At 43.9% G+C, this 22,381-nt stretch overlaps 1 protein-coding gene across 4 annotated transcripts in view; it reads right to left on the bottom strand.

Annotated features, from left to right (window-relative positions):
- trim33 (tripartite motif containing 33) overlaps positions 1 to 22,381 on the bottom strand; it is a 35,997-nt gene that overhangs the window by 2,648 nt on the left and 10,968 nt on the right. For 2 of the 4 annotated variants that reach the window (XM_076277331.1, XM_076277333.1), the window contains exons 4-19: positions 22,085 to 22,217; positions 19,527 to 19,643; positions 18,761 to 18,875; positions 16,262 to 16,408; positions 15,689 to 15,806; positions 10,161 to 10,549; positions 8,114 to 8,281; positions 7,959 to 8,000; positions 7,203 to 7,412; positions 4,724 to 4,862; positions 4,335 to 4,398; positions 3,825 to 3,960; positions 2,354 to 2,826; positions 1,576 to 1,696; positions 1,116 to 1,190; positions 368 to 520 (exon numbers count right to left, since the gene is read on the bottom strand). In XM_076277331.1, the coding sequence (XP_076133446.1) occupies positions 368 to 520; positions 1,116 to 1,190; positions 1,576 to 1,696; positions 2,354 to 2,826; positions 3,825 to 3,960; positions 4,335 to 4,398; positions 4,724 to 4,862; positions 7,203 to 7,412; positions 7,959 to 8,000; positions 8,114 to 8,281; positions 10,161 to 10,549; positions 15,689 to 15,806; positions 16,262 to 16,408; positions 18,761 to 18,875; positions 19,527 to 19,643; positions 22,085 to 22,217 (2,600 nt within the window). The remainder of the gene's footprint in view (positions 1 to 367; positions 521 to 1,115; positions 1,191 to 1,575; positions 1,697 to 2,353; positions 2,827 to 3,824; positions 3,961 to 4,334; positions 4,399 to 4,723; positions 4,863 to 7,202; positions 7,413 to 7,958; positions 8,001 to 8,113; positions 8,282 to 10,160; positions 10,550 to 15,688; positions 15,807 to 16,261; positions 16,409 to 18,760; positions 18,876 to 19,526; positions 19,644 to 22,084; positions 22,218 to 22,381) is intronic. The other 2 variants (XM_076277332.1, XM_076277335.1) reach the window with 1 other exon arrangement.

Raw genomic sequence — 22,381 nt, 5'->3', positions numbered from 1 at the left:
AGTGTTTTCAAAAGCTATGTGCTGTGTGTGTGTGTGTGTGTGTGTGTGTGTGTGTGTGTGTGTGTGTGTGTGGATATGCACTCGTGTGTATGCATAACCACATTCTGTGTGCTCTTGTGTGTAGCATATGCACAGACATACATATACATGCGCGCACACACACACAGTGCATATACTTGTGTACGTGCATATTAAGTGATCTGCAGCCCGAATGTGTGTGAGAGAGAGGGAGAAAGAGAAAGAGGGAGAGAGAGAGAGAGAGAGAAAGAGAGAGAGAGAGAGAGAAAGAGAGAGAGAGAGAGAGAGAGAGAGAGAGAGAGAGATGCCCTGTGGCTCAACGGCACCAGCGTGGGCGCATGCTACTCACCTCGTTGTATTTGGCACAGTTGCTGAAGACCAGGCGCACGTCGGCCACAAACTCGGCTGTGCTGCGGTAGTGCTGCGGGTGCTTCAGCTGGAGCTTCTGCTTCACCGTGTTCAGGGCCATCGGCTGCTTTATGATCTTATAGTAGTTGGGGACCTGCTGGGGCAGAGATATTAAACACAGGAACCCACCCTTGGTTAAAAGGAGTACTACCAAAACCTACAAAAGGCACACGTATGCAAATCCTACATAGCATACGGTTGGTCAGGTTGTTTTATTATTTATTGAAGTGCTTCCATTGGAGGTCACCCCACCAGCAGCACGACGGGTGTTCTCTGAATCTTAAGTGGCTGAATACTAAATCAGCATCTGTGCTGATACATAATGGCAAAGACAGTGAAAAGTCACAGTACTGACACTGAACTTCATAGTAGGAAGTGTTCAGTGTGGGTAAATGTTAGCCGTACCCGCAGTCAGTCATTCACTCAGTCACTTAGAACTAATGAGAGGTCTTGCTGTATCTCGTGTTCACCAGCACCTTGGGCTTGGTAACCTGGGCCACAATTACTGTTCATCACTTTGCCAAAGCAATCTTTGCAAATGCTCTATACACTTACAGTCACAAAAGAGTAGTGTTTTCAGTTTATTGTCGACCACTAAAATTAACTTCCAAATAGTCTGTGTAGAAACAACTTTTTTTCTTCTTTTTTTTTTAAAGCAGAGGTGAGCAGAGCAGAGGAGGATCCCTCACCGTTGACGACACAGGCTCCTGGAACTCCGGGCTCAGCTCATGGCAGAAGAGATACAGCAGCAAGCGCTCACACCTCTGTAGACGAGACAACAAGAAGAGAGGAGAGGAGAGAGGAGGAGAGGAGAGAGGAGAGGAGATCATGGGAAATCGAGGTGAAAAGAGTAAAAATCAAAGATGATTAAATCTGAACTGATGATGGAGGAGAGGTAAAGATGTGTGTACAGTAACGAGGAAAAAAGGTGCGTGTGTGTGTGTGTGTGTGTGTGTGTGTGTGTAATCACTTTCTCACATGAGACTGAATGTGAGAACCTATGTGTGAGCAGACACAAAAAAGATAAGTGTGTACCAACTCATGTATCTGTGTGTGAGTGTGTTGAAGCATTGTCTAGCAAATAGAAAAGCGCCTGCAGCTCAGGCGATGCCCAGCGGTGGGGACCAGACTGCAGGCGGACATACTGACCCGCTGGTCCTCGGGGCTCAGGCCCTGCTCGCTCTGGTCCTTCTTGGGCGCCTCGTCGTCACAGCTGTACTCAATCTCAGGGCTGGCCAGGCTCCGGCAGAATGTGCACATCCACTCACCACTAGGGGGAAAACACACACACACACACACACACACACACACACACACACACACACACACACACACACACACACACACACACACACACACACACAGGGTCAGAGGTTAACAGCGGTAGGGGTGTGTGCGAGGACACGTGCACTCTGCACATGCAGTGTGTGTGTGTGTGTGTGTGTGTAGGCACGTGCATATGCAGTTTTTGGGTCAGCAATGTAGTGTGGGGATGTGAAAATGATGTAGAATATATTTAGAGAGCTGTGTGTGTCTGCATGTGTAAGTGTGTGTGTGTGTGTGTGTCAGAAAATGCCTTTGTGCATCCCTGAGTAGGGATGTGACAGGAGAAATAAAGGTTACTGCTCAAATATATGTGCCCTCAGTGAACTACATAGCAGAGATGGCATGGAACAGGATTAGGGATATTTGGTGTGTGTGTGTGTGTGTGTGTGTGTATGTCTGGGAGCAAGACAGCATGAGACCGGCAAATGACGTGTATAACTTGCGACTGTGTGTGTGTGTGTGTGTGTGTGTGTGTTTGTGTGTGTGTGTTCACCTCAGTGAACAGCATAGTGACAGTCACACCTACCTTGGTGAGCAGCATAGTGACAGTGATGTGTATAAGTTAGTTAGTGTGTGTGTGTGTATGTGTGTGTGTGTGTACCTCGGTAAACAGCGTAGTGTGGGGATGTGGCAGGTGATGTGGAAGACTTTGGGACACCGGTCACAACACAACAGCTCGCCCCCGTTCTGACACACGGCGCACCAGTCCTCATTCGGATCATCCTCCTTACTCCCATCCGTAGCTCCGCCCACATTCTGACTGCTCGCGCCGCCACTGGCCTGCGCCGCTGTTGTCGACGCCGCTGCCGGATCCGCCACGTTGCCATTGGTCAGGGGCTGGGGAGGAGCGGTGGGCGTCTGAGATGTCGAGGAAGAGGAAGAGGAGGAGGAGGAGGAGGAGGCCGTCGTGGCGGTGGATGTCCTGTTGGCCTGGCTGCAGCCGCTGGCGCTGTCCTGGGGCTCCCTCTTGACGATGTCACTAAGCGACTTGAGCATGTCCTGCACCGAGCCCGACGACACGGTGCCCAGGACGGGCAGAGGTGGCGTGGCACTACTGCTCTCTGGGCTGCTCATCTGGACAAGAGAAAACAGGGACCGATGAGACCAGCAAAAGTGTGTGTGTGTGTGTGTGTGTGTGTGTGTGTGTGTTTCGAAACAAATGCAAGGTTTGGCACATGCTAATGCCTGACAAATAGTCCTGCAGTTCTGCATTCTGCATGATTTGAGGAAGAGGAAACTGGGGGTCTGTGCAGTGTGCATATGGATTCACTTCAGGCTCATGTCTGAGTCACATGACTCCAGAAACGCTGATAAGACGTAGGGCTGTGTGACCACAGGCATTTAAGGAGGAACCTCAGACGGTTCCGAAATGACCTGGGTCTGCAGTCATTAGGACAGGGCAGAAGTGTGAGTGAGTGTGTGTGTGTGTGTGTGTGTGTGTGTGAGTCAGGGTAATGATCTGAGGTCTGTGTGTGTGCGTCAATGCGTTAATGAGGTTTCTCTGTGTGTGTGTGTGTGTGTGTGTGTGTGTGGTCACTGGGTGTTTAATGAGAGGTGTAGAGAAAGCAGCCCCTGCATTCTAATGACCCTTGCTAGAGGGAGAGGCAGACAGCATTCAGGCTGTCGTGGGTTTGAAGACGTGCGTTTACGGGGGAGACTGCATACACATCAGTCATCTAATTACTCCAAACAATAGTCACACCATTAATCTTGGGCCCTTTAAAACATACATCAGTGGAGCGCAACAGCATGATTATTTGATAACCCCAGAAGGTGATTCTTTCCTGATGTATGAAACCAGCCTTTGTAATGCATCTTAAAATAACATAAACTTATATCCAAGATGTAGTGACTTTTCTTATCACTTCAACACTATGAGTCATTAGAATACTAGGCAGCCTTTACCAATGAGGACAAATGGAACCTAACTGAATTTTATGATGCACAAAATAGACTAATTAAAGAGTCTTCATTTTCAGTAAATCCCATAATTAAGTTGATATCTGATTGAAACAGCCTTGGTGTATACCTGTCCATGTCCATGTGTGTATGTATGTATGATTAGGCTTTACCATGCAGGCACTGCGGCGCCCGTCCTTGCCGAGTTCGCTCTTGACGCTGGCCACTGAGAAGGGGCTCTCGTCCTCCACGCCTGGCTCCTGCTTCACCTTCACTAGCTCACCAGTAGGGGGAGCCGCCGAGCCCAACCTGCCAGCAGAGCCAGAGCTTCAGAGACACACGCACACACACACACGCACATATATATATGCAAACACATACAAGTATGCATGATGGTAGATGCCTGCATGAATGCAGACAAACAGACACACATACACACATACAGACAGAAACAAACAACCAATGACTGAGTGTTTTTTTTTTTCACTGATGGTAACATTGTTAAAGACCTGCATCTCTATAGTATTAAAGAACCTTTGATGACACACCTAGCTTGCCTCCTTCACCCTCAAAAGAAAGCATTAAACTAAAGGGCGAGAGAGCTCAACTCAGGACTGAGACTAGATGACATATGGGATGAGCTGTGTGGTGACAAACAAGTACAGGAAGTGATGCTTCATTACCTGCCCCGACTTCCTGTGCTGGAGGTGCTAGAGGGGCGAGCTGGGGCGTGGGAGTTAGATAACCCTGTGAGGAGAGATGGAGGGGAGGGGAGGGGAGGGGGGGGCAGTTAAAAGAAAAGATTAGGGAGAGAGCAGAGAGTATGGGAGTAGAGGATGAGGAAGAGAAAGAAATGGAGTCATTTCATCCTGTTTGTCTGGAATGCATTTTGTAAGTGCAAATGTGTTTGTGCACTAGGGAAAGAGACAGAATGAGTGTCTGTAGGTATTTCTGTGCACTAGTGAGAGAGAGAGTGTATGTGCACGTGCACGTGTGTGTGTGTGTGTGTGTGCGCGTGAGTGAGCGAGCGTGTGAGAGAGAGAGAGAGATTGTGTGGGTGAGCGGGGATTACCTGATGAGCCGGGGGAGTGTATGGAGGGTGCAGGCGAGGTGTTGATGTTGCCGACGGAGTTGAGAAGAAGCGGGTGTGTGCTGGAGGAGATGACGCGGCTCAGGAAGCTGTCTAACATACTGGACCCTGCGTCCTCCAGCTGCCATCACACACACACACACACACACACACCACAGAGAGGGGGACACAGAAGAAGAGAGAGAGAGAGAGAGAGAGAGAGAGAGAGATGGAGAGAGAGGGGGGGAGAGGGGGAGAGAGAGAGAAAGATGATAGAGGGTGAGAAAGAGAAGATGTGACAGAGAGGTGAGACATTAAATACATCACTTTTCCCCTCTGTTCATTCCTCTAAGAGAATCTTTGATGATGAAGGCTCATTAAAACTTTTCAGAGGAAAAAAAGCACATCATTAACATCTGACAAAAATCTGCATTACCCTTGTTAAAAAAAACAAACTCCCTTTAAAAGCAAGGAAAGATGAGACAGGCCTTAAACTTGATGCACATCAGAGAGTTAACTGTGTGGAACAATGGCACTGCAGCGTATCCCACAGCCATATGCTCGCAGCCAAGCCAGCGCTCTGATAAGCCTCCAGTCAACTCCCACTGAGAGCGCATTAGGAATCAATCTATGCCGCAGAACACATCAACTCACACACACAGAATCCAGATTTTTCAGATAGAGTGTAGCGCTGTAGCTGCCTGGCTACTTTAGCTGTTGGAATTAGCAACTCAAGCTAGGTAAAACCGATTGTTTTCGGGAGATTTTGTACCGACAGTACTCGGTGACCTTGAGAAACAGAGATCTATGTGAAAAATAGGCAGATTTCTCCTTTAACTAGTATGGTGTAGTACTGTTTAAGTAATATAGTTTAACTAGTATAGTGTAGTACCGTATAAGTAGTATAGTTGAACTAGTATGGTGTAGCACTGTATAATATAAGTAGTACTGTATAGTTGAACTAGTATGGTGTAGCACTGTATAATATAAGTAGTATAGTTTAACTAGTATGGTGTAGCACTGTATAATATAAGTAGTATGGTGTGGTATAGTAAGTAAAGTTGCCAATTAGTGCAAACTCATTGACCAGTAGGGCTGCAGCTATCGATTCTTTTTGTAATCGATTAATCTAGCACTTTATCGATCGATTAATCGATTAATCGGATATTTTTTATTTTTTTGCATTTTTAAACAACCAATACACATAATGCATAACGAAAATGACATGGCTGTAAAATGATCAAGCAATTGGCACAGAGGTATTTATTCCTCTATAAGATTAGGCTACAAAACTAAGCCCATTTATTGCAATTTACCCATTTAGTGTTTTTAAGTGCCATCAATTAAATAATGTTCAAAATGCTCTCTGTAAAATTGCAGCCTCTTGTGCATGACTTAGCTGGGCGAACAAAGCTGGGAGGGAGAAGAGGGAAAGCAATTTAATGTATTAATACAACAAGTTTCATGCTGTAATCTAGACCTGACATCAACATAAATATCTGTTTTATGTAGATTTCTACACCTGCAGCATTTACCATTAGGCTACTAACAAATAATTTTACCATTAGGCTACTAAAAAAATCATTTCTGGGGTGAGCCTATTTGCTATGGTAACCTAGCAACCTGTGTGTGTGTGTGTGTGTGCACGCGTGCGGTGCGTGAGGAAAGATGAGGGTGCATGCATGTGTGTGAGGGGTTCTTTTTTAGGCATACTGTCTTGCAATTGAACGTGAATAAGTTTACTTACTTAAAAACATCAAAGCTAAACAAGCTATCACGACATACAAATACAGTATGTGATTAAAATCAGCCAACATCAATGTAGGCTATAGGCTACGTAGATAGATGATAGATAGGCTAGATAGATTGATACATAGCCTAGCCTACTTTATTGACGCTTGGTGAAACAGCATGGAGTGGATATTTAGGTTCAGATGCTTGTTCTTTTCCTTTTTGAGTATGTAATGATCCCAAAACTTTACTTGAAAACTTTAGACATTCTCTGCCATTTATGGATATCTTGACTCTGCCATCGCGCCAGCTAAATTCAGAATGTATCACGATTCAGGCGCTAGTGGTGTGCTTCCTGAACAACGGTCCGTGTGGAACAATCAGATCCCTGCGCGTATAGTGCGCGTCATAGGAATTTAAAGAGGCTTTGAGGCAGGGTTTTTGCCTCGAGTAATTTTTGTAATCGAGTTATTCGAGTAACTCGATGAATCGTTTCAGCCCTATTGACCAGGTAAGATATTCAAGGTTAACCTATATGGTAATCGCATGACAAGTATCTCAATCTCTGGGTGGCTTGAAAAGTACTATGGTGGGTTCAGCAATGCTCTTATATATCTAGCATATGGATGATTAGACCAAAATCCAATAAGGTTCTGCCAGACAGATCTCATCCGACACCTTCCTCTGCAGAGACAGCTGGAGACCAGAGGTAAAGGCCCAGGCAGGTGCATGGGCAGGCGAGAAGGTCTACCTGTATGGGCGGGATGTCGGGCACGCACGGCAGATTCTCCGGGTTGGTGACGGAGGGGATGAGCTCGATGGCGCTGACCATCGGGCTGGTGGGTCCTCGGTGCGCGTGAGCGTTGGCCATGCTGGCGCTCGTGGGGCTCGTGGGGCTGGTGGCGCTCACGTTGTGCAGCGACGCCACGGGAAACGGACCAGCATGCCCTGGGTTAGAATGCTGCACAGGAAACAGACCGAGGTCATAGAAGGTCATGTAATGGTCATCAAGGTCATGTAATGTGTGCGATGCTTATCTCTGATTCTCACAAGCCCGTGAATATACTGAGTCATTTATAAATAAATAAATAAAACCACACCACAGAATGATAACTTCTCCTTTTCCCAGGGCCAACACTGCATGCGAACTGCCATCATGCTCATTTATTTCTTTTTTGTCTTTATCATATAGGACTGTGAAGAGGCTGACAGGAAGCAAGTGGGAGAGCGAGATGGGTTGGATCAGGAAATGATCCGGGTTGGCCTCGAACCCGGGTCCCCTTGGGCACTTGGACCGGAATGTGGTACTGGTGCTGTAGCCAGTTGCGCCATAGCACCCCCCCTGCCCCAACATGGTAATTTATAAGGGGTATAATAGGGTTTGCCGCTTGCCTGTTGGATTCTACAGCATTCTGTAAAGCTACCATTAATGTGTCCTGGCATAACCAATGGCCACATTGACACACACATGGAGTAGTTCATATGGTTTATTAACAGAATAACTCACCCCGGCACACAAGTTGGTACTGGGATTCTCAGTACTCCAAAACTGAATTCAAACAAAATGGACCCCACACAGCTTGTTACATTTACATTGAAAGGAGTGCTCCTGGAATGAAAGCTGAAAGTGAAATCTATGGAGAGTGTTGTTGTGGGACTGACCTGTCTCTGGAGCTGAGGCTGCATCATGGGGTACTGCTGGCCACCGAGGCGTGGCTGAGCGCTGGACATGCGCACCTGGCCGCTGGGCATCCGCAGGGCATGGGGTGGGTACATGTGCTGGGGGCTGCCGTTTACGTCGCCCCTCTGCATGCTGATGAGTCTGGGGGGCTGAAGAAAACACACACAGTCAGTCAATTTCCAAAGCTGTGCTGCCATACAACATAAGTATGCAAACATATTGGTGCTAGAGCTGGTTTTGTTGGCACAATCTCCTCAAAACTTAAATTGCTCACACAAACACAGAGCCGCAATGCAACAGCTTCCCAATGACAAAGCATTACTGGGCAAGTCTGCACAATCCTTTATCAGATGTTCTTGACAGATCCCATCTGCTCTAGACCTGCAAACTCATGCAACATCAGAACTGCAATATTGCAATGTATCCTGTAATGCTCTGCTCCATTTTCACTACACCACCTGTCAAACCTGATACAGTGCGTATGACCCCCACCCACACTGATGGCTGACATTAGTGGACATTAGGGTCCACCCAGTCAATTCTAACAGAGTGTGCATAGAGTATATATACTATATAACACTCACAGACTGTCCAATTGTACCTCAAGGGGCAGCGCAATACCCTGCTGCTTCTTCCCTGTCTATAATAAGCCATATTCCATCCCCCTTCACTTAACCACAACTCAGCCACTCCAACTGCTCTACTTAAACCGACCTCTCAACAAAACCTAGCCACTCTGACTAGCTGACCACTCAAAACTGACCACGTCCTGTCTACTTACCGAGCCACTTGATAACCAGTCCAGCTACATCAGCAAAATCGAGCCACTCACTTCAACTGTCCAAACACACACACACACACACACACACACACACACTTGTGAAGGCAGGTCATACAGAAGATTCAAGCTACCAACTCCCTGGCTCACTGCTGCGGCAGGTGAGAAAGCAACCAGTTTTCAGCCAACTCACTCAAGACTCACTCAAGGGTGCGTGCAAAACCGCTGCGGACTTGCGCACTGGTGTTTCCAGTGCACGCAAGTTTTGCTGTTGCGAACACATCCACCACCCACCGCACAAACTCAATCACCTCATTATACTTTTGAAATAATATCTCAAAATCCTTTCTACAGCAAAGGCGTTTTTTTTTTAGATGTCTAGATAGTTTTCTCTGCCCCTTCATAACTGTTACTACTTCATACTCCCTGATGTAGCAATTGCCCCCCTCATAAAAACATTGTTTGCTGGTAATCTAATCACATACAGTGATGGCCAAAAGTATTGGCACCCATGCTAAAGTTGACTGAAAAGAGGAATATAAAATCATCTTTTGGAAATTGATCTTAATGCCTTAAGTGAAAAATGAGGAAATATCCAACCTTTAAGGATTCCTTAAAATACAGGGGTCATAAGTATTCCCACCCCTATGTTAAATTCCCATAGAGACAGGCAGATTTTTTATTTTTAAAGGCCAGTTATTTCATGGATCCAGAATACTGTGCATCCTGATAAAGTTACCTTGGCCTTTGGAATTAAAATAGCCCCACATCACATATCCTTCACCATACCTAGAGATTGGCATGGTGTTATTTCAGTTAGCCTATTAGCTGGTTTGATTTGCATTGAGCTCAATGAGCATCAAACCAGCTATTACGCTAACTGAAATAACACCCATATTTTATTTTATATTCCTCTTTTCAGTCAACTTTAGCATGGGTGCCAATACTTTTGGCCATCACTGTACAATTCACTGAATCATACAATAATTGAAATTTTCGTTTCATCATCTACCAAAACATCCACCTTCAACTGGATCACAATGTTTTTATGCTAATAAATTCCATAGCATGGGCATTTTAAAAAATGTCCACCTCAATAGGGCTGCCCCAGGGGACGGGCATAACCCTCCTCCATAAACCCTCTTCTTTCCAAATGGAGCAAAGCTCATCCACAATTGGCCATACATCTCACTAGGTCTCCTCACCTAGAGCCTTGGCAACGACACTCAGGATGGCTGGCTCCACTGTACCTGCTGCTGGACCATCCCAGGCCCTCCTTGCCGGGGCATCTGGGACAACTGCGAGGCGATGCGCATCTGCTGCTGGATCTGCTGCTGATGCTGCTGCTGGATCTGCTGCTGCTGGTGCTGCTGGTGCTGCTGGAGCTGCTGTTGGTGCTGCTGGAGCTGCTGTTGCTGGTGCTGCTGCTGTTGGTGTTGCTGGTGTTGCTGCTGCTGTTGGTGTTGTTGGTGCTGTTGCTTCTGGGCCAGGACGGCCTGCTGCTGCATGTGCTGCAGCCTCAGCTGGGCCAGGTTGATCTGGCCTGGGTACTTGCCGTGGTGGTTGTGGCCAGGCGCCATCTGGCCCATCATGTTGGGTGGATGCGGGGCCGGAGCCACCTTCTCAATCACCAGGTTGCCTGAAGAGCAAAGCAAGAGATTTGTTGGTGCAGGACATTCAAGATGTGCAGGGCCATGTTAAAACTAGATGTACCGCGTAGCGGTACAAAATATGACCGCCGCTCAGTCCTGCACATCCATTCCGCGAAAATAAATCATATTAATGAATTTGTCTCCATCTTCTACTCCATCCCCCACTCTTGAAACTTTTGTGTATGCTTGTTTGGAATGTGTGTTTGCACACATTCCGCACACAAAGTAGCCTACTGGCGCTGCAAAGGTGAATAGATTTGTTTCTGGGCCAAAAAATCTGTAACATTGTTATAAAACCTTTAAAATCTCTAAACAATCACAAGTAGGGCAGTTCATCATAGTCCATCCATTGCAACTGGACTGATGAAAGGTACACCTGTAGGCTACATTGTATTTGGGAAAAGCAGAAGGTAGCAGCATAATGTATTTATTTATTTATTATTAAACTAAAACAATCCCTGTCAGTTCCATGCAGTTTTCAACAGCTATCAAGAAGAGAGGTCATGTCATGGATTTTTGTGAATGTTTCTTCTTCTACATATGCATAGGTTTAGTCATCTAGTTCAAATTATATTCAGCTTTATTGTCAATGCACAAATTAAATACCAGTAGTCTAAAACAAAATGCCGTTTTACCCAGTGGTGCAAATAACTGACATGTCCAAAAGGGCCTTCATGAAATGCGTTGCGAGACTGTTAATACACATTTTAACGGGCAAAGTTGAAGAGCTACTCTCCGTTATTGTTTGTGCAAATAATATGCTGATTCATGTTCCCTTGCATTTTGCAACCATGAGGTCCATGGTTAAGCTCAATCTTTTGACGCAATCTTTTGATTTTCACCCAGCCTAGTCCATGGTAGGCGCCCGATAGAAATATTGTTTAATTTTGCGATTGAGATATCCACGCACTGGCGCCCCCCCTGCGACGTGTTCGCCCCCCGGTTTTAGAGCTATTCTAAATGCAAAAATGCATAGACATTGCATGACAAAACCGTGACTGTTAACAAACTATAAGCTATATAAGGTAGGCCCTATGCTAGGCCTATTACACAACACAAATTGTCACCAGGCTATGCTGGCGACCCAAATAAAATCTCCGTTGGAACCAATGGCTTACACCTTACAGTATCAAGCTGCCACCTCTTGGCGAAAAGTTAATAGTTTTGCATATCAGTAGTAATACATTTCACGTAGCTGTGAATCACGGAAAGGGCGAATGAAGTGGACACTTCTAAATGGAACCCAACCCACTGTACAGTAACTCAAGGTCTGTGGCTAAAGCAGCCATAATGAAAGCGTTATCATTGTTTGGATACTTCACACACACGTGTTTTTTAATCGCATAGACTACAACTACCAAGCTGGAATCAAAGCACATCGACTCCCCTCTCACACCCTAAACACGCACTTCAAACAAACAAAAAGCGCCTCAGTCTCACGGAATAGCCATAGGCAAAACTGTATCTGACCGGTGTAACGTTGGTATTAAATCATCCATCGCAAAGAATGATTTTTGTAGCACGTGCAACAAATATGTGTAGGTACAGCCCTGCCCTGAATACATCTCAACGTGCGCTCTAAAACATCTGGTTTAAATGGAGATGTAGATCATCACGGGATCATAGACAGGTTATCTTTCAGGTAGCCTAGGCCTATATATTTTCCATTAAAAAACCATCACGTAGCGAACGTGTTGTGGCTAACTCACTTAGCTCCTGTTAGTAGCCTAGGTTATGGTCATAAGCAAATGAGATGACAGTCGAAAGATACAATTAGTGCTGTTATCGATTTGCTTGGTAGCCTATAAACGCATTTATGGTTTTCTACAAATACATCAATAATCAAATTGGCCTCCATCACTCAACCATGCTAACGGTAACATTATTTTACCTACGTTCTGCTATTGATAGGATTAACGTAGCCTACCTGCAGTAAAAAACAAGCATGTCCGATAAACATTCTCAGATTTATTTCGGCTTCAAGAGGAAATGGGAATTACATTTCATGCAGAAATCATCCTACCCTTAGACGTTCTCTGCGGTAAACTACTGTAGCCTACAGTCTTGTCCTTGTAGGAAGCATAGTGTCTTTCTAACCCACTTTAGATTAACTTCCAACAAAATTACGTCTCACTGCAACGATGCGCCATCTAGTGGACAAACGACTACTTATCGCCAATACTGGAAATGCAGCCATGATGATGATGATGAATATTTATTTTGGCTTTCTTTTAATCCTACTGAATTTGTAATTATGTATCAGCCGTTCTAATACCGATAGTATGTGGGTGCCTGTGTGTGTGTGTGCATGTGTATATGTGTGCACCACCATCTACAGGCCAATGAGTGTAGAGTCACTAAATGTACACATAACTTAATTTTTTAGACCCCCCCCATGGATGAAATTCTACGAAACTTGGCATACCCCCAGAGAATGTCAGGTTAATCATACACATAAAATTTGGTGCAGTTCTGAACGTCTTTACTGAAGAGAGGGGCGATTAAAGCAGAATGATATTGCATTTTCATTTTTTACCGGGGGGGTGCAAATCACAAATGAGTGATTATGGGCTAAGTTGATGTGGGCCCTTGAGACCAACATACCATAAACATTTCTTCATCCTCGGTGCCACGGTTCAGGTAGTTATTTAGGAAAAACTGCATTTTTTGGGTTTCGGGGGGCCCAGCGCGGAGGGGGAGTGGCCCCCGGGGACCAAACGAAATTTTTCCGTAAAAGTCTAGTGGGGCTACATACCCACCAAATTTCATGTGCCCCGGTGTTTCGGTGCCCCGGGTATCGTTGACCAAAATTTCAGGAAGTAGATGACGGGAAAAAAAAAAAAAAGAAAAAAAAAAAAAAAAAAAAAAAAAAACTTTGACAATCCCTATATGACCGCTTCGCTAGCTTCGCTAGCGGCGGTCATAATTATTTAGATAGAGCAATTTGTACAGTAATTTCCTGTGTAATAGCCGCATTGTGTAAAAACCGCAGGACAGTGTTTATGCTAATTAATAAAATAGTTTGACCAGACCTAACTGATGTATAATACCACAATATACCACAGTACCAGTAAACCTACTCAAAGGAACATTTCAAATTCAACACTGAGGCTGCGAACAGGTTGTTGGATTCAGCACAAGATCGCAACCACAGTGCAGTTCCGTCACACTACAGGAACTCCGTTGGCCATGTGTTCATCATGAAAATACTCGTTCCTTTTCAATCTGCTGTGAGTATGAAGGCGAAACAGTGCACAGAATATGGAGTTTCAGGAAACTTTGCATATATTTGTCTAACAAATGCCACTAGCGGTATTTAAAGGGACTGGTGCAGTGCCCGTTCACACATGCTATTCCTGTAGAAAATCCGTAGCCGAATTACATGCCCGCAGGTAGGCCTGCTTTAAAAACAGGATGATAGGGGAAAACATCATTCCAGCTAAGCATTTAATAATGAATACTGAATATTATAACACATTATAATAAATGTGCAGTGAGCAGAATTTAAGCTGCATGGGACATTTTTAACAGATCAAAATGACGTAAGCCTAACATGTTTTGAGAAAAGGCTATATGTTTGGCTTATTGAATAACTTGATGATATAGAAGACTAACCATTTTGAGGAATGATGCATCATCATATGAAATTTGCAACGATGTGACTCAAACACAGTCTCTGGTAGCCTACAAGCATCTTGCATCTTGACCTGCGCTGTGCCCTGATTCAGTGCTGCCAAAACTTACCCTGTCTCTGGCCCTGCACTATGCTGTGTGAGAGGGGGAGTGGCTACACTAGAACGGAGAAAGCCAATGTATGCTTATTTTACCGATATATTTAACGATATCTTTTGCATTACTTATACAAATCACACACCATTGTAAACCATTTGTCCTAAAATTTAAAAAAGGACCATCTAACATTGCATAATGTCCATGTTAACCACACAATCCAGACTGTACTGGCTACAATGAATCAGCCATGCCTTATCTACTGTAGGGCCATCAGGCAGTTCAACAGCCATATGAAAATTGTGTAATCTATGGTAAACCACTATACTAGTTGTGAATGTCATGTCAATTATCCATTCAGGGTAATGAGTGGAGTAAGAGATGCAATGAATACATTAGAGAAGTAATGATAGAATGGATAAAAACATGCTGTATAAAAGCATGCATCACCTGTCAGGAGGTGTGTATGTAGGCCTGCAACCATAAGTCCATTAAAGGAGAATTCCGGTGTGATACTGACCTAAAGTGTGTTGAAACATGATACCGAGTGTGAACGTATGTCTCATAGCTCATCTCGGCTTGTCCCCTGCACTCTGAAATCTGGCACTACTTAGCCAATGCTACCAACAGGTTGTCAACAGGTTAATTCGTACTCGTCACTCGACTTATCATGACTAAATTCAAGATGGCGGCGAACGGTAAACTTCCTGAAGCTACTGTCTGTATAAATCGTCTTATAATAAAATAAACTACCAGTGCTTTTTCAAAGTTCTCAATGTATTGTTTTAAATGTCAGGGCCCTCGGAAGTGTGTGAAGCTACTTTGAGCCTCGTAAATGGTGTAAAACAGTGATTTATTTGCATGGCTAGGCCGATGCCCGAGGCACCCCCTTTGAAAACCTGTTGGTAGCATCGGCTAACTAGTGCCAGATTTCGGAATGGAGGGGACAAGCCGAGATGAGCTATGAGACATACGTTCACACTCGGTATCATGTTTCAACACACTTTAGGTCAATATCACACCGGAATTCACCTTTAACCGAATAGTTGTCAAATACTAAATTAATCTCCAAATATCTTGGCAATAAATTGATCAGTTTGTGTAATTTTTAAGGAAAATACTTCAAAATTGTCAGATTGCCAATTCATAAAATGTTCTGCTTCACTTAATCCTCTGTGACAGTAAACTAAATATCTTTGGTGTGTTGACACAAAAAGGTATATGAAGACATATGGGCTTGGGAAAACACTGATCTACATATTTTTTACCCTTTTCTGACATTATATCTATCAAACAACTAGTCCATTAATCAAGAAAATTATCAACAGATTAATCAACTATGAATAATTATCAGTTGCAGCCCTATGTAAAAGTACAGGCCATATGCGTGCACATACCAAGGTTGACCACGTTCTTGGCCCAGAAGGTGGGGTCACAGAAGAAACGCACAGCACCATTGGCCTGAGGCGCTGGGTCCAGACGGGCCTTCAATATGTACCGCAGCTGGAAGGTGATCTGTAATGGACAAAATGGACCGGATCATATCCCTGCATCCCTCACGGCAGTTAACGAGTTAAGATTGGGACTTTGCCGAAGAAGCACTGAAACTCTCAATGATGTTAATGATACTTCTTATTATCATTAATAAAATATCCCAATCAGATTTTTTATATATATACATATAAACAACTTAGTCCAGCCTGGACCATAAAAACAAACTCTTCCAGCCAATTACTGACGAGATGCGCGTTTAAGAGAGTTTTAATTGCAAGAGGGGGACAGGGGAGGGAGTAGCGAGCTAGCTGAAGCGAAGTTACCCAACATCGAGTACCTTTAACTTCACTTATATTTTTCTGTGCCAACACTGACTTCAAACCACTGATATGGAATCATGTGGTTTGACTGCCAACGGTTGGTTAATAAGAAATGGCCACTGGAGACCCTCCTGCCTGGGCCTATGTGAGTCTTACCAGCCTCTTGCTGTAGAGCAGCGCGGTGCTGCTGCCATTGGTGAGTGCCCACTGCGTGAAGTTGAGCACGTGGAGGATCTGCTGGCCGAGACTGCTGATGTCCTTCTGCTGGCTGAGCAGCCGTATGCTGCGCTCCTTAGTCACACTCTGGGAGACGGGGGGGGGGGGGGGGAAGGGGGGGAGAAAGAAAGAAAGAAAGAAAGAAAGAAAGAAAAAAAGGGCAGAGGTTTAGACAGAGAATGTCTAGTCAGCAACAGAATTCGCCCAAGGATGGAACATCAAAGAAGGGCCTGGAGGAATGCCTAGTAACCAGTTAGTTGGAACCAGAATGCCTCTGCAGACTACTACATTTTTAAAGTGGGATCACTCTTTCTTTCACAAAACGTACGAGTGATGTGAGTTTGTACTGACGTACTACCATTAATCCTTATTAGGGTCTTTGAAGTATCTGCAGGACGGGTTCTGCTAAACACAACATTCATGAAACTTTAACCACCTAAATAATTCCTTGTAATTCATTTTGGAAAAGTTTTCTATTTTTCCATCAAAAAGGGGGTATTTGTTAAATATTTAAAGATGAAATAGATGTTTTATTTCATCAGCAACTCCATTAGAAAATGGATCCATCTCTGCTCCACGCAGCTCCTATAGACCAGTTTCAAGTCCCTAACAACCGTAGTCAAAAACAAACTCGGAGGACAAGCACTAGTTTGTTTACACGGACAGTGCATAGAAAGCAAGCTGGCTGAACTTGATATAAGATGAAGAATAAAAGCATATTGCCTAAATATTTCAATGTAGCCGAGTCTGGATTGTTTTCATCTAGAGGTGTAGCGGGTTTACCTATGAAACGGATGTTCTACGGAAGGTAGGCTAAACATTTGGCCAGTCACTGTGAAGTTAGGTTATGCTAGGCTGGGGCTTCGACTGCACAAAGAATTAGTTTAGATTTAGATTAAAGTGAAAACATTACCTACTCAAAGGCTACATAACGGCAGGGGTGGGCAATCATTTCCCCCAGAGGTCAGAGGATAATTACTTTGATAAATGCCGCTGGCCACACATTAAACAACTGACTGAAATACAATGCACAAAATGCATTGTGCTGGATGTTAATTGACAGGAAAGTAGCCTATAGATACATGACGGATTAGCCAAGATAGGCTACATAGTATGCAATAATGTTACTTGCAAGCCCATGTCTACTCAGTGTCAACTTTAGGCTACCCTGCATCTTGTCATTTGCGTGAAATGTAGGCTAACAATAGCCTTCGTTATCATGGATCATAAGTTTCTTATAGAAATGATATGCTAAAAAAATATGATAAAACACATTGTTAACGTTACTACCCTATTTTACCTAGCCTACATAATTTCAGTTTTTCTTCTTGAGCATTTGTGGCATAACTTCATAATGCATGCTTCATATCCAAATGTCTAGCCTATTAAAGGATAATTTCAGTATTTAGCACTTGGAGTCCCTCTTCTGGTTTGTTTTGGATGAACTAAGAGTGGTGGACACCGAAATTTTGACGATGGGTCCTGTCTCGACTTTCTGGCTCGTTTTAAATAGCCTTTGACTGCTGGCTATGGGCATGCACAAACATGTCCTTAAAACAACTCTTAACTGTGCAACTCACCGAGTGGTTAGTGGTGTTCGTTGATTATTAAAAACAAATATATCGGCGCAATGTATGATTTCAATCCGTGTTATTTGCTATTGTGGAACTATTTTTTCAGATACCTCACAACCGTGTATAAACTTCCGCTCAATATTTGAGTGTATAAACTTCCGCTCAATATTTGAGTCTGAAGCATAGACACTATCAGACAGTAAAAGAAGGTCTTTCCGTTTCCTGTAGCGCAGTAATATCAACGAGTAATGAGTCTTCCAACAGAAATCAATCAGATTTTACAAAATGCCAAATAAAACACGACAGAAACTGTATTTCGCTACGCTACTTGTTTTGGAACATCAACGAACATCACTAACCACTCGGTGAGTTGCAGTTTTAAAAACGAACGTTAAGGGTTGTTTTAAGGACATGTTTGTGCATGCCCACAGCCAGCCACTCTGAAACAGTCAAAGGTGATTCAAAACAAGTCAGAAAGTCGAGACAGGACCCATCGTCAACATTTCGGTGTCCACCACTCTAGTTCATACAAAACAAATCAGAAAAGGGACTCAAAGTGCTAAATACCGGAATTATCCTTTAATACTTAGGCCTATTTGAGGACAGAGCAATAGCCTACTTTATTGCCGTTTTAAAAATGTTTAGCTTTGAACTGACAAATCACAAAAAATTAGATGTCTCCTGAACTGCACACGGGAAATTCAATCTGCTTTTCTCTGCCAAAAGTTAACAATTTTCAAGCATCTTGCGTCTTTCTTTCAATGTCTTGCTATACGGCTCTGGGTTTGCTTGTCCTCAGAGTTCATCCTTAACAACAGTTGTTAGGGACCTGAAACCGGTCTGTTACCAGCTCCAGTCTACTCACCTCCAGCTGCTGGAGAAGAGACTTTCCCTTCTTGTTAATCTCATTGATGAGGGTGAACACTGCGATCTTAATCTCATGTTCAACCTTCTTGTGCGTCTCGGTAACCTCTTTAAGCCTGAGGAGAGGGAGGGAGAGAGAAAGAAAGGGAGAGAGAGAGAGATAGAGAGAGTGAAATCAGATCAGAACATATGATGATGTTTGTTGCTAGGCACCGTTATCAGCTGCAATCCAGAATAGAATAGAAGAGTGTAATTTCAGTGAAGTGAAGGCTAATTTACACCAAAGATTCCCTACGAGTTGAGCTGCAACATTGATGCGGCACACATGGAATTCACACCAGTGCAACAACACAAACAGCACCAACGTTTCCATAACAACGCCTTTGTTACACCATTCGTTGTAGCTGGATATGAACTAGCTAGCTGGCTAGTTACTATCTGATAAGCATTTGTTTTTGTAACTTACCCGTTTGTTTTTATAGCACTCCCGTTTCGACTGATGTTGCATAGACGCTGGTCTTCTTCAAAGCTGAGTTAATAAGTATATCTCTGCCTATCCTATGGCAAAAACTCTGACCTGTCAACTTTGCTGGACTGATTGAGTGATAACACATCACAAATGCTGTGAGGTAAAAGTGTTCTAAAACCTTGCAGGTGCGATATGACATGATGAACAACAACATACAACATTAATTCAAACCGGTTTCATCTCGTCGCTAATCTTTGGTGTGAATTGTCCTTAACAGACACACAAAATGATGTCATACCTGCTTTGCACCTGACTGGCAGAGAAATGGACAAAGTTCCTCTTCTCCTGGAGTTTTGCCATAAAGGTCTCAATGATGCCCTTCTGGTTCTGAAAGGCTTCGTCTAAAAACTGGTACCTGACAAAGGGCACAGACAGACAAATCAAATATAACTGCAGACAATACGTTAGACCGGCACATCCGGGAACTTGACTCGTGACAAACGTTCCCGCCCCTTTCGGGGGGAAAACAAACAACCCCTCTCATTAACTCCAACGCAAATTATGGTAAATAAACGTAATTCGTACAGAAATCGCAGGAGTAAATAACAAAAAATACCACAAATCAATATGACCATTCAATACATAACCACTTTGCCGGTCGTTGACCGTGAAAGATACCTACAAAAGCTTAATTCAATTAATATAAAAACATGTCCCTTCAGTCTCCCGAGTACGAAGTGGTGCTACAACCCCACTCAGTCATACCCGGACATTTACTCGTAGCCTATCTCATCGAGTCTCCAGGTAAGTAACTAAATTGTTTTCCTGTATTTTTGCCTTCATATTTGAATTTTAATGTAGTGTAGTTGACTCACAGGCTCAGATGTAAAGTATGTTAGTTAGATAATTCCGAGATATGATAATTTTTGTCATAGCCGTTAAGTGTTAGCCTAGATTTCTGTTTTCTTTGGTCTGATTCATTTTTGGTGTAACGTTAGTGGTTTGTCTTTTGAAGACTAATGAACGATATTATAATTTCATAAATATTTAATAACTAGGCTAATATTTATTTGCCAGCAAAGCTGTACCCTAACCCACCTGCAACTTTTCGGCATGTCTACCGGTTCACTTTGGCTTGTTCTGAGGGAATGTTTTCCCCTCAAAAGGGGCATGGCGCAAACAACCTGCTCTGTGTGACGCGGGTCCGGTTGTAAGTATGCTAGAGGCCAAATATACACACCGCTATCAGCGATGACCTGTGGCCAGTGACCTAACCAATCCAAACCAGGGCAAAATGTGATGACCAGACACAAAACTGGGCACTCTCTGGTCATCATCTGGTCACACTTCCTGTTACGGTGTCAACAGCCAAACTGTAACGTGTGAAATCAACCACATAGAACTGAAGTACTGACATGGTAAACTAAAACTGCATGGAAAGGGTTATTCAGTATCTATACCACTGCTTGGTGAATTTTCTATTGCGATGCGCTCTTTAGAACGTTAATTACTGTATTTGAAACACATTTGCACACCTTGTACCTGTATTTGAAACACATTTGCCAAACTCCTTGAGAAGTTCTAATGAACTGTCATGTTGCAACAGAATTGCAAACTTCGGTTTGCGTCATAGCTCCCTTACCACCTCAAATGTCCATTAACTTTCTGATATCAGAACGCCGTGTCATCCATTATCCCTTATGTAATCATGTGCAAACTATTTTTTTCTCATAACATTTTCTCATAACATACAAGATGATCGCTAGAGTACTCCAATCGGTGAATTGTTTTATTTATGGTGCAAACATGGCAAGGGCATATAGGGTATACACCTTAAATAAAAGAATTTAACATGTGTGCGCTTCAGTAATCTCTTTTTTGATTTTATATCTATGCGTGTTTGCCCCACTCATGAGAGGCACCAAAGAAGCACAGAAGCGCAGCAGAATCACTTTGTTAACTTCAAAAACAGGACTGTCAATGCCAATTACCATTACTTAAGCGCCAGCTGTGTTCTACAGGCAAGTTCAAGTTCAAGTAGTTTATTGTCATGTACTCATAAAAGGAATAAGTAATTTAATTACTACTATTAAGTAAATCAGTAGTAGTAATTAAAAAGGTATATTGTGTGTGTATGGGGGAGGGATGGTGTGTGTGTGTGGGGCGGCTGCTGATGAAATGGGGGATGATGAAATGGTGAAAATTGATGATGAAATGGGGCTTAACTGTGTGTGGGTGGAGGGGTATGTTGTGTGTTTGGTTGGGGGTGGGGGGTGATGAAATGGTGTGTGTGTATGGGTGGGGTGTGGTAGTTGGTGTGTGTGTGTGTGGGGGGGGGGGGTAATGAGGTGTGTGGGGAGGAGTAATGAGGTGTGTGGGTATGGTGTGTGTGTTTGGGGGGTGTGATGTAATGGTGTGTGAGTGTGTACGCCTATGTATTACCCAAGCTCTTTGTGTTCTTGAAGCTTCAGTACAGCACCGACCTGTGCTATTTCTGCTCCAGCAATATCTCAGGATTTCCCCTTTTGGATTTTTAGCCAGCAATCACTCCGCATTTTGCACAGCCATGACGACATGACATCACTGCTGCTCTTACTCATGCCATATTGGGGAAGCACTCTTAGTTTTCTACCACTTCCAGTGCCATATTCACTTGTGCCATTTTGTGTTTCAGAAGATTCAATGCAGTACTGACCTGTGCTCTTTGTGTTCTAGAGCTTCAATGCAGTACTGACCTGTGCTCTTTGTGCTCTACAGCTTCAATGCACTAACTGACCCGCGCTCTTTGTGTTCTAGAGCTTCAATGCAGTACTGACCTGTGCTCTTTGTGTTCTAGAGCTTCAATGCAGTACTGACCTGTGCTCTTTGTGTTCTAGTAGCTGACAGTCTCGGCAGGTTAGTGTGTCACACGTCTCACAGAAGAGCTTCAGCGGTTCCTGTTTGTGTACGGGACAGAAGACGGGTCGCTGCCCCGACGCCCCCACTGCCTCTGTGAGCGAGGGAAGAAAAAGAGAGAAAAGGGAGAGGGGGGTGAGATTGGAGGTGTGACAGAGGGAAGGAGGGTGGATGAAAGGGAGGTGAGAAAAAGAAAGGATGTGTGTGTGTGAGAGAAGAGAAGGAGAGAGGGAGGAAGCAGGTATATAAAGGTGTGAA

Source organism: Alosa pseudoharengus, unplaced genomic scaffold (assembly GCF_046254945.1).
Source record: "Alosa pseudoharengus isolate Yale_2024_CS ecotype anadromous, Long Island Sound unplaced genomic scaffold, YU_APseudo_1.1 YU_APseudo_1.1_scf_9, whole genome shotgun sequence".
Taxonomy (NCBI): Eukaryota; Metazoa; Chordata; class Actinopteri; order Clupeiformes; family Clupeidae; genus Alosa; species Alosa pseudoharengus.
This window is presented reverse-complemented; position numbering and strand designations above follow the sequence as displayed.